Raw genomic sequence first — 16,705 nt, 5'->3', positions numbered from 1 at the left:
CCCAGCTCCCTTCTTGCCAAATACCATAAACCACGCTTTCTTAGCCTTCCTTAACACAGTAGCCATTTAAACCAGTTTAACACTCGACGCTGTTTGTTCCATCTCTTCCAGTTTGAGATAACTAGCGTACAATATTCACTCCTCTGTTACGTGGCGTTTCACAACTTAAACCCCAGAATAAACAAATACCCTGTATCCCAGAGGACTCATAATAAATATCCATGAACTGCTAGAATGGCACGTAAAGAATAATTTATTCAATAATCTGCCAGAAGGGGAAGTTCCTCCTAAGCTGCCCATGTTAACGCCTTGCTGTGTTGGGGAAGCGGTGGCCAACGACAGCCCAGGCACGACAAGCTGTCGCCAAGCCCAGGAACACCAAGGACACAAGCGGTGGCAGAGGATTGAGCCAGGAGCTGCATAGCTGGAGCAGGAGTTGTACAACCTCAGGCCAGAGCAGTGCTGGCAAAGGGGAACTTCAAGAGAGGGCAAGCGACGGGACTCGGCACTCGCCAAGGGCTCTAGGGCAACAATAACAAGCCTGCAGGTACCTGGGAAATAAGATATGGGAGGCAGATGAAAGGGAAAAGGTAGGACAAGGATGCACCGTTGGCAGGAAAGTCAAGGAGATTCAAGGATCTCCAAGCTCAGGAGCGATGCATCCCAACAAAGAGGAAGGCAGGCAAAAACACCAGGAGGCCTGTGTGGGTGAACAAGGAGCTCCTGGACAAACTCAAGCACAAAAAGGAAGCCTGCAGAGGGTGGACGCAAGGACAGGTAGCCTGGGAGGAATACGGAGCAACTGGCCGAGCAGCCAGGGATCAGGTTAGGACAGCTAAAGCCCTGATAGAACTAAATCCAGCCAGGGATGTCAAGGGCAACAAGAAAAGCTTCTATAGGTAGGTCGGTGATAAAAGGAAGACTAGGGAGAACGTGGGCCCTCTTCGGAAGGAAACGGGAGGCCTGGTTACCCGGGATATTGTGAAGGCTGAGGTACTCAATGACTTTTTTGCCTCTGTCTTCACCAGCAAACACCCAAGCCACACTGCCCAAGCTGCAGAAGGCAAAGGCAGGGCCTGGGAGAATGAAGAACCACCCACTGTAGGAGAAGATCTGGTTTGAGACCATCTAAGGAACCTGAACCTGTGCAAGTCCATGGGACCTGACAGGATGCATCTGCAGGTCCTGAGGGAACCGGTGGATGAAGCTGCTAAGCCACTGTCCACCATATTAGAGAAGTCGTGGCAGTCCGGTGAAGGTCCCACTGACTGGAAAAGGGGAAACATAAGCCTCATTCTTAAAAAGGGAAAAAAAAAGACCCAGAAAACTCCAGGCCAGCCAGCCTCACCTCTGTGCCCGGTGAAATCACGGAGCAGATCCTCCTGGAAACTACGCTAAGGCACAATGGAAAACAAGGAGGTGACTGGTGATAGCCAACATGGCTTCACTAGGGGCAAATCATGCCTGACAAATTTGGTGGCCTTCTACAATGGGACTGCAGTGCTGGTGGATAAGGGAAGAGCAACTGATGTCATCTACGTGGACTTGTGCACTTGGATCGAGAGCAGCCCCATGGAGAAGGACTTGGGGGTCCTGGTGGGTGAAAAGCTGGACAGGAGCCGGCAACGTGCGTTCGCAGCCCAGAAGCCAACCGTGTCCTGGGCTGCCCCCAAAGCCGCGTGGCCAGCAGGGCGAGGGAGGGGATTCTGCCCCTCTGCCCCGCTCTGGGGAGACCCCCCTGCAGGGCTGCGTCCAGCTCTGGAGCCCTCGGCACAGGAGAGACGTGGACCTGCTGGAGCGGGGCCAGAGGAGGCCCCAGCGATGCTCCGAGGGCTGGAACAGCTCTGCTGGGAGGACAGGCTGGGAGAGCTGGGGGGGCTCAGCCTGGAGTAGAGAAGGCTCCGGGGGGCCCTTAGTGCAGCTGCCAGGGCTTGGAGGGGCTGAGGAGAAAGATGGGGACAGACTGTTCAGCAGGGCCTGTAGCCACAGGACAAGGGGTAATGGTTTCAAACAAAAGAGGAGAGATTTAGACTGGATCTAAGGAAGAAATTTTTCCCAAGGAGGGTGGTGAAGCCCTGGCCCAGGTTGCCCAGAGAGGTGGTGGATGCCCCATCCCTGGAAACAGCCCAGGTCAGGCTGGATGGGGCTGTGAGCAACCTGTTCTGGGTGAAGATGTCCCTGCTCACTGCAGGGGTGGGACTAGAGGCCTCTGACGGCCCCTTCCCACCCAAACCCTGCTGTGATGCTATGAAGGTACACACGTCAGGGAACAATCCTTGTAACATGCACTATTAACCTGAGGACCCCATAGACAGCTCCCTGTAGTCCCTCCAGTGCCAGCCCAGCCACCCGCACCCCTTCCCAACATGTTCACAGTCCAGCTCTCAGCTCCCTCCTCCAGCAAGCCCCACGCCTCTGGCACCCCCAAAAGCCCCTCACCCCACTATTGCATCAGTGCCCACCCACCCCACAGGCACCCTGCACGCTACTGGGGCACCAGCCCCTTACCTCCAGCACCTCACACCTCTCCAACTGCACAGAGGCTAACCAAAGCGCCCCACACCCCCCAGAACCTCCTCCCCTCCCCGCATATGACCCGGCACCACGGCCTGGCCCCGCGCTACTGCCCCATCACCGCCACCCCACCGGCTCCACAGCCCTCACGTCACCTCTCCCACCCTCACCCCGGGCCCAACGGCTCCCCCTCAGCCCACACAGGCACCTCAGAACCGCACCGGGCCTTGGCACCCGCACCGCACCTCTCCTTTCCCCTACACAAGGCCCTCAGCCCCAACACGGCACCAAACCCGAGCCCGCGCCCTCACCTCAGCTCCCGCGCCTTCGAACCCGCGCGCCTTCTCCCGCCCGCCCGCCCTCCTCTTTCCATTGGCCGGGTGCCTCGTCACTCACATGGATTTCATTGCCATTGGCCTAACTGCGGCGCGCCGCTTTGCGCCCGCCCTACACTTTTTGCTAGCCAATCAGGTAGCAGCGCTCGCCACACCCACAAACCACTCTCCTCCCGGAGAGACTCCAACTCCCAGCGTGGCTCGCGAGGGCCGAGCCGCCTCCGGGCTGGGGGGGGGGGGGGGTCGCGCCGGGGCTGATGGGAGTTGTAGTTCACATGCAACGCAGGCCGGAGCTCGGTGTCTTTGGCCTATGAAGGGACGGAGTGAATCGGGAGGTGTTTGCAAAGGTTAAGGGGGCGGTTAGGGGGTGCTCAGTAGTGCTTTTGCTTTTAAAGAGGCCACCAGGGCCCTGCTGTGAAGAGCATCCTCCATAAACGGTGGTTACTTACAACTGAAAAGCAAAACCCCCGAAACCCAGAACAAGCCGGGTGGGGCAGCGAGGATGGCTCCGAAGCATTTCCATTGCCTTGGGCTACGCAGTCTGCAGTGAATCCAACTGCAGCGGATCCTGTCTTTAGCCTGGTAAAAGGGAAAACTGGTCCGAAACTCCGCCCTCCGCCTCTGCTCCCTTATAAAAGCCGGTTCCCTCAGTGAAACCCCGGCAAGGAGGGGAAGGCAAGCGAAAGCCGCGGCAATAAAGACAAAAATCATTCACAAAGCCAGGAGAGGCTTCTTCTTCCAGAGGGTGGCATCCCCGTTCTCCCTCTTCGACGAGCGATACCGCTTCCCTGTGCTTTGCCTTCGATCCGCAGCCTCGGAAATCGCCTTCTGGTGGTGGCGACACCCCTCGGGGAGGCCGCTGCGGCCTGAGGGGGCCTGTGAGGGATCACAGAGCGGCGGCAGCTCCACGGTGGGTCCTCGCTGATGTCCTCCCCTAGCCCCAGGCATACTTCAAAGGTCATTGACGCCTATCCAGAAAAAAATAAAATAAACTGTGCCCGGGCCCGCAGCGGCTCCCCAACCCCGGCTGTAGAAGCTTCACGCATGCGCATACGGCGGGGGTGCGGTGACGAGCTGCGCATGCGCAACATGGCGTGCCAGCACCGCTAGCGCGGCGGACGCATGCGCATCATCCCCCGTGCCGCCGTCTCCTGGGAGCTATACGCATGCGCAGTGCTCTTATCGGCTTCACCGCCCGGAGAATTTGGCGCATGCGTATACGGAGGGACCTAGTGCTCGCACCGTACTGCGCATGCGGCTTCGTTCCGTGCGCAGGCGCCGTCCTCCCTTCCGTTACCCGCCGTCGCCAGGCGCTGCTGGGGCGGGAGAACAGCAGCCGTGTGGAGCCCCGGGCCGGGCGGGCTGAGGAGCCGCCGTCATGGTGTTTTACTTCACCTCCAGCGGTGAGTGGGTGAAGGGAGAGCGGCTAGAGGCCTTAGCGCCCACATGGGGTGGGGAGGGCCCTGTGGCGGGCCGGGTCTCGCCCGTGTGAAGTGAGCGCTGGGCTGCGTCCCTGCTCGGCTCCTCAGTGAGTGGAGCCGTCTGGTAACGGCACGTCCTCCTGCCCCTCTGAGCAAGCCTGTTAGTCCTGTTGGTGCCTTTTTGACAGCCTCTGGGTAGGGCTGGGTGTAAAGAACCCGTTTTGGGCCAGAATCGGATACAGCTTAAAGTAGTTGTAGGTCAGGAGGGCAAGGGTTCCCAGAGCTGAGGGGCCTCTCTGTAGTGGTCGCTAACAGCCTTGAATGAAGAGCGGTACTGGTGAGCGGCTCCTGAAAAGCCTTCTCAAGTGTACTGCTGTCAGGAGTTTAAGAGATAATACATAAATTGTCTTTTTATTTTTCCTTTAATGTAGACAGATTATAGAATCATAGAATGGTTTGGAGAGGACCTTAAAGGTCATCGAGTTCAACTCCTCTGCCATGGGCAGGGACATCCCCAACGAGAGCAGGTTGCTCAGAGCCCCGTCCAGCCTGACCTGGGATGTTCCCAGGGATGGGGCATCAACCACCTTTCTGGGCAACCTGGGCCAGGGTTTCACCACCCTCATAGTGGAGAATTTCTTCCTTCTATCAAGTCTAAACCTACTCTCTTTTAGTTTAAAACTGTTATTCCTTATCCTATCGCTACATGCTCTTGTAAAAAGGCCTTCTCTAGCTTTCTTGTAGGCCCCTATCAGGTACTGGCAGCTGCAGTAAGGTCTCCCCTGGGCCTTCTCTTCTCCAGGCTGAACACCCCCAACACACTCAGCCTGTCCTCACAGCAGAGCTGTTCCATCACTCTGAGCATTTTTTTGGCCCTCGTCTGGACTTGCTCTTTTTCTTGCCCATATTGAAAGGTTAGCCACTTTTGAAGCATCAGAAATCTATGGTTTGGTGCCATTTGGGCTGATGATATGGAGGATAGTACAGGAATATTCCTTTTTGGTTTGCCCTCAGTCATTTCACCAACATATAACTTCCTTGCAGAAGTTTCTGTCTGGTTTTTACCCCTTGCCTAGTGTATTCACAAGCTAGTATTTTATAGTATTATTTTCCTCAGTTCTAGACATGAAGTTCTTTAATGAGAAGGATTCGAGTGTCTGGCTGCTTGCTTTTCCTTGGACAAGGCAAGATTTAGTAGTCTTGTGAATGTTTCTCAAATAAATTTGTTCTTGGGATTTGTTTAAATTGCTTTTTAAACATTGTTTAAAAAGCTTTTTTTTCTCCGTTGTGGAAAGTAAGGCCCTTTACACACGCAGTGAACAGATACACTGGCTGTGTTGATCCCTTAACCTGACACTCAGATGGAAATGTTTTCTGCTAATCAGCAGGCTGCTAGTGAGAAGTTCAGAGATTTTCCTGGACGTGGCCCTTTTAGTGGAGAGAAAAGAGCCTGGTACGATGCCTGGCAAACATGTAGGGTGTCTTGGGGGGTACAGACAAGCTGCAGTTAACTCTGCTAAGGATGTGGACAGTCTCTCTTATTTTTAAATGATAGTTCTGCAGAGGATTTCTGATACACTATAATCAGTTTTGCTGCCAGGGAGAGGTCTACAATAAGAAGACTATTGCAGTTTGCCTAGAACGTGTTGCACTGTTACTGGGGTGTGTTAAATCTCTTGCTCAGTTATGTTAGTGTTCCGCCACTGTTTGGCAGGATGGGCTTCATTTTCACAGAACCATTAACTAATGCAACTTTATTTTTGAGCATTTAATTTTATGCTTATGGGTAGTGCCTGCAGTCATGATGTCAAATTCTCTGGGGTCTCCTATGTGTCCAGGGTGGATTTTTTTCCAATCTTTAACTCTCATGGCACATAATCCTTTCATATCTTTGAATTTCCATTTCTTATTACCTCATTATTAAATTGAAAAGCATTGTTTGGACTTTGTGCTAGTGATATTGGACTTCTAATAAAAATGCCCTCAGACAGGACTGGGTCAATAAGCAGTTTGGAATCCAAGTCATTTCAGTGACAAGAGTTGTAGCATGTAAGTGAAATGTGTGTACTATTTTAGTGACTTTGAAAATAGGAGATTAAACACCATATTTTCAAAGATTGCTTTTTGGAGGTAGGTTTGGTCACTTTCATTTGTTTGCTCTTAATCATTAATTTATGCACTATCAGTGAGGGAGTTTAGAAATCCTGCTATGAATTCTGTTTGTTCTGCAACAGTATATGAAAAATACAGAGCTGTGTTGCTGCTGTAGGTCCTCATGAAGAACAGCTAAATTTCAGTGCAGCGCTGAGGCTTGTAGCTGTGGCTGCAGCATTTCCTCACTCACAACATAATCGTTAAAAATTGTAGAAGCTGGAAACGTGACAAACTGGTAGATAGTGTTGCTGTGAAATTGGGATTTTCCTGCTGCCAGGTAGAAGAACAGAGCATTTTTATTAGTTTTTTTAAGCAGGTTGCTCAGTGGTTTCTTCAACAGGACTTCCCTGACTGTAGCACCTCTTACTGCTGTGTGTCCGTCTCCCAGATGCTGGCCCTGGGTCCAGACACTTGCTTGGTTTCACAGAATTGGCAGTGTCTTTACTGAGTGATGGAATGAGCCCTAAAGAAGAGGCAGATGTTGTTTTAGGTGCCCCAAAAAGGCACAGATGAGCCAAACAAGTCACCAACTGCTGTTGATGCGACCTCAGTCTTTCCTTTGAATTTTAATTTTCCCAGGCTACCTGGGGGAGGTTCACATTGAGCTTCTGGTACTTTGGAGAAGCAAGGGCCAGGCAGATGAGCTGTTTCACTGAAGCCCAGACAGAGACTTAATCCCCATATGATGTCAGCTGTTCTGGCTCACAGATATGTGCCTAATTGAACAGATTATACAATTTTACACAGATACAGTCTGAACCACCTGGATGTTGAGGGTGTTTTGCCCAGAAAGCTGTTCCTTGCTGGATAATATTCCGTGGAAAGTGGTGGAATCGCCACTTTCCAAAGTCCTTTAAAGCCTTCGGGAGAAAAACATAAAACAATCTTCCTTTGGCCCCCAGGAGGGAAGTGGGATGGATGGTTTTCATTTTAATTTCTGTGACAAAGACTTGTGTGTTTGTCATTCCTTGCACAGTTTGTTCCGAACCCCTTTTGATTTGTTTTCCTCTTTCTATCCCTCAGTTGTTCCTTCCGTTTACACCATTTACATGGGAAAAGATAAGTATGAAAGTAAGTACATTAATGATGCCTCACGGCTTGGATTTAGATCTGTGGGGATTTAAGGTCATTTTGAAAGGATGTCTTTTTGTGTGTTAAATCAATATATTGTTTGAAAACTTGCAAGTGATTCTGACTTCGCCTCTAGAGTCCACTATGTTACTTTTAGTTAGGACAGATAAATTTCGTAAATCCTTTAGGCAGAATAACTGCCTTCAAACACAAATAAAAGCTAAATTAACTGGAAAAAAAAATCTGTCTAGAGAAAAATACTGTTTTTCAGGTTGTGTCTGATAATTTTTTGCAAACCAACCTTCCGTTTCCCTGCTCAGTCTGTATTTTTCCCCCCTCCAGTGAGCAGTCATACTCTGTAGGTTTCCCATGCCTGTCATTTCCCTCACAGTGAAGGTCACAGTTCTACCGTGCCTCCTGTTTCCACAGCAGTAGTTGATGTGAAACCGGGTGTCTCGCTCCAAGGACAGAGTGTTAGTGTGGCTATTTTGAAGACTTGCCCTGAAAGTCTCCCCCCCATTAGATCGATATTTGAAGAAACATATTTTCATTTAAAATTTTCAAAATTAGGTGATGGAGGTGTTCCTGGTGTACCTGTTTCTGCCATACCTGCAAGCAGGGTAAAGCCCTTTTCTGTTTCTGTTCAATCACCATGCAGTGGCTGACCAACAGTGGAGGATTCCTGCTCTTGTCAGGTAGTTGGATTTGCTGTTGATGAGGTCCTGGCCTTTGCTCATTGATGCTTTTATTCCTACAGATGAAGACCTAATAAAGTATGGCTGGCCTGAAGATATCTGGTAGGTGCTGAAACTCGCTGAAACAAATTGCCTTTCGTTATGCAACTGAGTCGAATGCTCGTAACACCCTCTCACTTCCCCAGGCACTGCAGTCTCTCTTTTTTCCCAAGGCCACTTAGCAGTTTCAAGGCAATCCCAGGGTGGAGGTGGATTGCTGCAGACCCAAGTGCAGCTGCCGGGACACTGTTGATTCTGAATTTATTCCCCTGCATCTCCCCATCAACCCCCTGCTTTATTTGTCATGAGAGCAGGCACCTTTGTGAAGCTTTTTGGGGATTATCTGTGCATGGAGCTGCTGGAGTAGCAATAACCCGAATAATTCCATACATGGCTATTTGTATTTCAGAATATAGGTGCTAGCTTGCTGTTGCTCTTCCTGCGTTTGTGAAATGGGCAGAGTTTAATGAGAAAGGCAGCTTGGTATTTGTAAGAGAGCGCACCTCTCGAGTGAAGCAAGAGTAGAAGCTGCTGGATATCCCTGTGCACGGAGAAGCACAACCAGCAAAACCAAAAGACTAACAGGACAGGGAGAGTGGAGGCACAAACTCATGAAATCATGGAGCAGTCAGACAGGCCTGGGCACGGAGCCAGAAGTTTTTTGAGCAACAGTAAGTTCTGTCCCTAGAGAAAACTATTGTTTCCCAGTGCCTTTCCCTCTGTGTATGTGCTTTGTGGGCAGGTACTGGCCTGTCTGTAAACCAGTCACTGTCTCAGGAGTTGGAGTTGGTTTGATTCCTGTCAGGTGAAAGCCGTGTCTGCTTTAAGCAGACCTGCTAGAGCTGTGGCCAGGTGGGCCAAAGGAAGTGCCCTGACATATGTGGATTGGTTTTGGTGCGTAAGATCTTGTCGGAAGAGGAAAACAAGAGAGGGGGGGTGCCCGATCCTTTTATGAGCAATTCTTGGCATCTTTGCTGGCTGCATTAGTCCATAAGCTTTCCAGACTTTGAGGTTTGTGAGATTTTTATGAAGGAGTTTGCTTGCTTTTGGGCACTATTGTACAGACTAGATGTATCGTAGTTGCTGCGCTCTCCTTCTCTAACAGTTTCTAACAAGAATCACCATGTAGCTTGTGCTCCTTCTCGTCCTTCAAGGTGGCCTTTGCTGGGATGAGCTGAGGTGTCGTGGTAGAACTGGAGGTTGAAAGGTAGTAGCTAACATGCTCCATGGAGGATGTTTTGTCAGCAGTCAGCTAACTGGCAAGGGAATACTTTTTTCCTTTTCTAGCAGAAGAGATTGTACGTCAGCTGCATAACACTGTTGTAGCAGTATCACGTTCATTTTCTGTCTTATGTTTGTCCTATCACTACATAAGTTAAGATATGTCTATACCGTTACTTGGGAGTGACCTTGAGATTCACCTCCAAATTGCCTGAATGATGAAAGTCATCTTTCCCCATCTCTTTCATATCTTGTAGCTCACACAGACATCATCCATGTTGCTTTTTTTTGTATCCTAGTGCCATCTCAACAAAACATCGTAGGTCCTTTTGTGGAGGCCTCCTGGAAATCTTTCTCCTAATGGTGTCTGGCACCTTTTAGACTTACTTCTGCTTGAGAGGCCCAGTGGAATTAGGGTGGGAGGCTCAAGAGGTACAAGTGAGAGTTCATGCATTGGTGCTGGAGAGTTTTCTGTCTTGCAGTAGAAAGGAAAAAGTCCTGTTAAGTTAAAAAGAAGCTGGTAGAAAGAAAGGTTGGGAGGTGACATGGGATCAGTTCACCCCTCTATCCTTGGAAATTTGCAGGGTTGGAGCAAGTGTTGATCAGGACAGAGGCTTAAAAAAAATAGATGATTGTGGCAAAAACACGGTCAAGTTAGAAGAGGTCTGGAGAAGGGCAGCTGGAGCCATCAAGGAGATGAACAGCCATGCTGTAAGGAGGGACTGGAGAGGAGAGCGCTCTTCAGTCCAGTGGTTGAGGGCTGAGGGGGTGATCGAGGCATATGAAATCTTGGAAGCAGCGAATGAAGTGAATGCAGAACTGGGGTTCATGGGCTATCGGGACTGTACCTGCATGGACACCACTTCCCAGGCAGCATCGCCTGTTCCCGCTGTCTGAGGCAGAGCACTGGGCTCTGTGGACCATTCTACCGAGGCAGAGGACCACTGAGAAACTGGAGTTTGTTTTGTTTTGTTTTTTATTTTGCTCTGTGAGCTTGAGATCAGTCATGTAAGTGGTGTAACGATCAGCGCCTGCTACAGTGTTCACAGTTTTGCTGTTTCTCTTAAGACTAGACAGACAGACCAAAACACCACCTGCGCAGGCTCATCCCGTGAATGTTGCCTGCCTCTGGTGTAGCATTTAGAAGAAAAAAAGGGAGGGGGAAAGGCTTTTTATTTTTTCAGTCCCCCGTTGAGAGGACTGATATTTCTTGAAGGATAGGCTCTGACTCCCTTGCCTGCTTTTAAAAATGTATATCATGAACATTTCTATAGTTTTGTTCTCCATGGAGTGGCTCTTTTGTCATTTGTTAGGAAATAAATCTTTTAGAACAGATCACCACCTCTTATTCTCTGTTAAATATGCTTCTTTTCTTCTTTAGGTTTCATGTGGATAAACTCTCTTCTGCGCACGTGTACCTTCGGTTACACAAGGTAATCCTGTGACACATGTATTCAAAAATGTGAATGATAACCCACCTAAGGTTATCTGCATGCGGCCCTTTTACAGTGATTCCTGCACGCAAGACCCTCTTTGCTCATGTGCAAAGGCTGCAGGCTCCCTAAGGGTGCAGGTAACCACCAGTGTGGGGAGACTGAATTTACAGCCTCCGTTACCAAATAACATGGGGAGGAGCGGGAATTTTAATGTGGCCCAACAGAAAAATCGATTTCTGGCTTGACACCAAGTGTGTGTCTAAGAACCGTCACCCCACTAAAATGGGGAGAATACCTTTCAGAAAAGCAGGGTGCAAATAGCCTGTGGTGCTTTAAGCCCCTCCCTTGTGGAAGACTTTTTGCCACGGAGGACTCCAGTCTTGGAGTAAAATGTGGAGTGTAGAGGTCCTGGCTGTGTTTGCAGAGCATCGTGCCCCGCTTCCCGTGTGCTCATCAGTCCCTACCGTGCCACAAGCCACTCACGTTGCTTTGCTCTGTCACAGGGGCAGACGGTGGATGACATTCCTAAAGAAGTTTTGATAGACTGTGCCCATCTAGTGAAGGCGAATAGCATTCAAGGTAATACTGATTGCCGGGAGATCAGTGTGAGGTGTTTGTGGCGAGTGTTTCTGGTCCACATGAGTGTGTGGTGGTTTTTTGGATCAAACCTTTGTGATGTTTCTGCTGCAGTGCTCTCTGTTAAGCCTGTGCCTGCGGGTCTTACGGGAAGAAGATGTCACCTGCAGCTGCTGGGGCTGCCCTTTTGTAAGAAGGAATTTTAAATCTCTGAAGTTCCTGTCTGTGCCTCCATATTATTGTCTGAGCCAAGGAGGCCTTGCAGTCTCTTCTTTAACACCACCTTGGGGCCCCCTTCCATAGTAATCACTCTTCTGGCAAAGACGGTCTCCATCTGGAGTTCGTTAACACTGCTGCAGTGCTCATGTTACTGCAGAGAATGATGTCGTGGTGTTCTTCCGTTTCACTGTAACACTGGAAGGACTTCTCAGTTTTCTTCTTTCTTGCCTAGCTGGTAAAGTTTGTGACAAGAATAACTGCCAGTGTTTCCATGCGCACAGAAGACTTCTAGCAGAGAGAATTATCTCCCTCCTTTCTTTCTCCCCTGCTTCCTAGGTTGCAAGATGAACAACGTCAACGTGGTGTACACGCCGTGGACTAACCTGAAGAAGACAGCAGACATGGACGTGGGGCAGATTGGCTTTCACAGGCAGAAGGATGTAAGTGTTTGCTGCAAACCAGTGACAGTGACCTGCTGGCAGACTGTAGCGTTTCCCTGTTAGGAGCTGGATGGATTATCTTCAGCATTTGCCCTAAAGCCAGGGAATCGTCCACTCCTGAAGCGTAAGAGAGATCCTGGGGGCATGTTTAGACTTGCCTGAACATTACCTGACAGTCTGTGGTTGAGTGTCAGCCTGTAGCAGAGCGTAGCCTGTACAGCATGTGTTTCTGAACCTGCAGCACAGTGTAGCTGACGAGTCTTTGCCAATGCAGAATGGTATCACATGTTAATTGGTGCTACCCACTTGAATCTGTCACCACTGAAATCATCTCTTGCTACAGCTGAAGAGCCTGCACATGAGCAGTCACTTTGGATCAGCTCTTAGGCAGTAGTGTAATCACATGTCTGGAAGGGCTCAGACTTGAACTTGCTGTGCAGAGGAGGTCTGTGTGGTGTCCTGGAGGCATCTGTCACTCTGTTAGCTTTACTGTCTCTGTTCCGAGAGCTGTCTCAACCCTGGTGCTGCCTCTGACTTTGCTAAACCTGTTAAAAGGCAGAGCTGCTTAGCTTTGGTGTAGGGTTCGCAGATAATGTTAGGCTTAAATTGTAGTTATATAGCTTGGCTGCTGAGAGAGAAGGCTCTCCGGAGGTGCAGTTTTTTGACTGAAACAGGTCTGTACCAGGGCAAAGAATGCTAAAAACCCCTGCAGTCAACAAGCACCACATGAGCTTCTCTTCCCAAAACCGTCTGCAAGAGACCTGCCTCCTCTTCAGGAACTGACAGAGACCGGTTCTTGTCTGTTGGTTCTTGCCTGTTGGCCTCTTTGTTGTGGCATGTGCCAAGAAACAAAATTAGTAATGCCTATGTACTTCGCAATGCTTATGCTTATTAGCTATGTGCTGCTGAGTGCTGGGAGTGGGCCTTCTTTTTGCTGTTACACAACCTGCTGAATAGGCCTCGGTGGCAGTGATTTTCCTTAGCATCTGTTTTTGTGGGATTCAGCCATCTGTAAAGTGAAAATAGGGTGTTTCTTTCCATTGCGAAAGTGCCAGAATAAGAGTATTTTTTTTTTATAAGGATCATAGTTCTTTGCACTCCAAAGGTGAAAATGCTGACAGTGGAGAAGAAGGTGAATGAGATCCTGAACAGGCTAGAGAAGACAAAAGTGGAGCGCTTCCCAGACCTGGCTGCTGAGAAGGAAGCCCGGGACAGAGAGGAGAGAAATGAGAAGAAGGCCCAGATCCAAGAGATGAAGCGGAAGGAAAAGGAAGAGATGAAGAAGAAGAAAGAGCTGGAGGAACTTAGGTAAGTAATAAATTGTAGTGCCAACTTCTAACTTCTGCAGTTTTCATCGGCACTGGGAGGGAGTCATGGGTCAGCAGTTTCCGTTTAACAGTTGGCCCAGAGTTACTCAGTGTTCAGCTGACCTGCCCTGGCACAGGTGTCTGCATGGCCTAGTGATTTCCTTTGTCTTTAGAATAAATGCAGTTTTCCCGCTTCTCTTAAAACAAACCTGGATGTTAAACCATTGTTAAAAGAAAGGGCTGTGTCTTTCAAAACCTGTCCCTAACTTGGGTGAAATTGGGCAGGCCGCTTGGCGCTCTCTCTGTCATTGGGATGGGAGCGATTGCTTCCAGCTTCGCGTGAGCCTTGGAAAGCGCTGAGCCTTTGCTAGAGTTCTTCAGCTTCCTCTTGCATCGCTGACATTGACTAAAACAGGTGTGAATCCTCAATCGCATGCTCTTTTAAACACAGGATGAGGGATGGTGTTTTGAAATGTCGTATTGACCTTTGTGTCATCTGACAACCAAACATGCAGTGGCGTGTGTGAGCTTCTTCCTTAGTACGGACGGCCCCATACAGCGCTGAACGTATCCTGGCTGGCCCCAAAAGCTCGCTTTTAAGCTTTAGTAAGTCGTGTTTATCTGTAAATGACAGTGAAACCAGAATTTGAAAAACTCCAGGATTTCCTGGGTGATTCAACACATGCAGAGGTCAGAAAAGAGGGCTTAGAGAAGCAAACTAAACTGAAGAGAAGTTGCCAGCAGGCATGCCTGTGCTACAGAGTAAGGGGCCTGCCTGCTTATTTAACCTTACCCCAGAGCTGCCTCTTGGCCATTCCCCAAAGTAAAGGATTTTCTGCCTCCTGGGGTGATCTAGCTGGTAGTTCCTGCACAAAGCTGTGGAGAAGCAGTCTGCATAGTGCCTGGACTTTCTCTGGTGGTTTTAATTAGCCAAAGAGTATGAGATAGGCAGGCTGGACAAGTATTTGCTTGAGTTCAGAAAGGAAAAAATTTGTTTTTCTGGTACTCAGTCCTGTTTTATCAAAACACCTCTCTGTTGGTGGGTTTTGAAAACGTATCATGCAAGATAATGTAATTTCCCTTCCAGGAGCTACTCATCATTAATGAAGGCCGAGAACATGTCCTCTAATCAGGTAAGAGCTGGCTGATGCCCACAGAAAGCTTTCAGAGCCAGCTGAAATTCAATGCGGGATCACGATGGTACAGCTCCCGCATTGCAGTCCGGTTTTGGTGACTCCTGCATGACAGAGCACATCTCCATCACCCCTTCGTGGTGAAGGACATTGCCACTTACCTCCGCTTTCTGAGAGGGCCCTATTGCTTGTGCATCAGCCAGGAGGAGCCTGTGCTGCTGGAAATGTGTGCAAAGTCCTCCCAGTCCCCTTCCCACCCAGGGGAAAGAACAGTGCTTTAAGTAGGGCACCAGGCTTGGATAACAGTTTGGGGAGGGATGAATATAGGAGGGCAGAAGAGGAGGCTTGAAGGGATGTGCTTGTAGAGAGTCAGCCCAGGACTGGAGCTCTATAACATGGCTGCAGTCTGATGGTGGAAAAGGAACCAAAGGGGAGAGGAGCAGAGGCCAGCGGGAGGGAAGTGAGGAGGTGGAGCGCAGGAGTGAGGTTCAGAAGAGGTCCTGACGTGCACCAGAGACACCTGTGCTTTGCCTGAGGTCTGGCACATCTGCAGTTTCCTCCTTGGTGGGACCTTGGGCAAACAGATCTTGGAGCTCCTCTGAGTGACCCTCAGTTTAAAATCCACCCTTTCCATCCTAGTCCCTGACTAACTGCTTAGAGCAGTGTGTGGTTTTCAAGAATTTGTGATTTTCCTCCTGGTTGGCATGCAGATCCCCTTTGAAACTTGAACTGGTGTGAAGTTTGACCATCTCCTGATGTGCACAAGCAGGCTGTGCCCAGTTAGTGACACTTGCCAGGGAGAGGCATGGTGGAAATGCTGTGCGGGGGTCATCTTCTCTCAGCACCTGAACCCCATGCCATGCCAGACTGCTTTCCTTCTCCGGGGTTGGAAAGAAGCTCAGGGCTGTGACACGGGAATGGTCCACGAGGCCGCTGACGAGAGCCTGGGCTCTGGTTCCTCCCAGGTTGCAGCAGATGGGCTGCAGTTTCAGGGAAGCGATACAGGGCAGGGACAGCGAACAGCAACTGCTTGTTTCACAGCGCAGAGCTGTTCCTGCCCCAGAGGTGATGTTAGGTGCCTGTTTGGTCTGATTTCGTGGTGTTTGTACTGAAATGGCAGGAAACCAGAATAAATGGCAATTCTGACGTCCTGCTGAATGCGCCATTTCACCATTTTCCGTTTTAATGTGCACAATGATCCTGATTTGTCTTTCTTTCCACAGGATGGCAACGATTCAGATGACTTTATGTAAATAAAGTCTCTCTCCTTTCTCAATCGTGAGGTGGTTTGGAATGTCTTAATATGTCGCCATCGCTAAGAACGCCAAAAAAATACCCAAAAAAGTGAACTCTGACTCCATTTCTTCAGAACCTGGTTGGTTCTCCCAGCAGCCTAACCAGCTCCGTGCCATGGACAACTTCTGAAAGGAGAAGATCTGTATGTCTGCACATACATCTCTTTTATTTTTTTTTCAGGGACGTGGGTGGAAGGAAGCAGAATTGACTTTCAGTTCTACAAAGACAATGATATTTATTTGAGGGAAAAGGTTGGTGTAGCTTTTAATCCAATGAGATTTAAAGAAAAGAAATTTGTGCTGTCTCGCCACTGTCCTGGCAGCGGAGTAACTCGGAAACAGTTGCCATTGACTCGCTGTCACTGGTACATACACGAACGCAACACTGCCGACTGCGTAACTCTTCTCTTCGCGCTGGCGATGCTCAGCAAAGCTGGGGGATCCCTCTACAATTGGGGGGTGTAAATTTGGACAGTCCCCAGCCCTTGCTGGCGTTAATCTGGTGGCTCCTCGTTAAAAACAGAGCTACAGATGGTGAAGACTGAGCGCGTGACCGTGGGCTGTGGTGTATGCCATTAATGAGACTAGAGGCTAGAATGAGACTAACCCCACAGTGTGTTTTCTTTTAAATTACACTTGATTCCTGGGCTGTTCCTTGGAAACCTTCTCTGGAGAGAGAACTTTGTGAAGAAGAGTTGAGTTTTGTGCAGCGTTTACGCCTGTCCAGGCCAGAGCTCTCGCCTGAGCGCTCTGTAAGGTTTTGTGGATAAGTCTGTATGAAATGGTCGCGGTAATCCTTGCAGCCCCTGTATATATGTCACGATTAAATTCATACCATGCTGGTAAAAC

The 16,705-nt window shown here is 49.4% G+C and overlaps 1 protein-coding gene across 1 annotated transcript; it reads left to right on the top strand.

The window, feature by feature from the left end:
* Positions 1-4,227: 4,227 nt before the first annotated feature.
* Positions 4,228-15,814, top strand: CCDC25 (coiled-coil domain containing 25; the record flags this gene model as incomplete). Its single annotated transcript, XM_081998111.1, has 9 exons — positions 4,228-4,252; positions 7,448-7,495; positions 8,253-8,292; positions 10,832-10,883; positions 11,390-11,465; positions 12,018-12,121; positions 13,227-13,429; positions 14,516-14,561; positions 15,785-15,814. 9 exons carry the CDS (start codon positions 4,228-4,230, stop codon positions 15,812-15,814), a joined length of 624 nt encoding a protein of 207 aa, XP_081854237.1.
* Between the last annotated feature and the right edge of the window lie 891 nt (positions 15,815-16,705).

The sequence above is a fragment of the Phaethon aethereus genome (genome assembly GCF_964289735.1).
Source record: "Phaethon aethereus genome assembly, chromosome: 3".
Lineage (NCBI taxonomy): Eukaryota > Metazoa > Chordata > Aves > Phaethontiformes > Phaethontidae > Phaethon > Phaethon aethereus.
The sequence above is the reverse complement of the archived record's forward strand: the minus strand, read 5'-3'. Positions and strand labels throughout refer to the sequence as shown.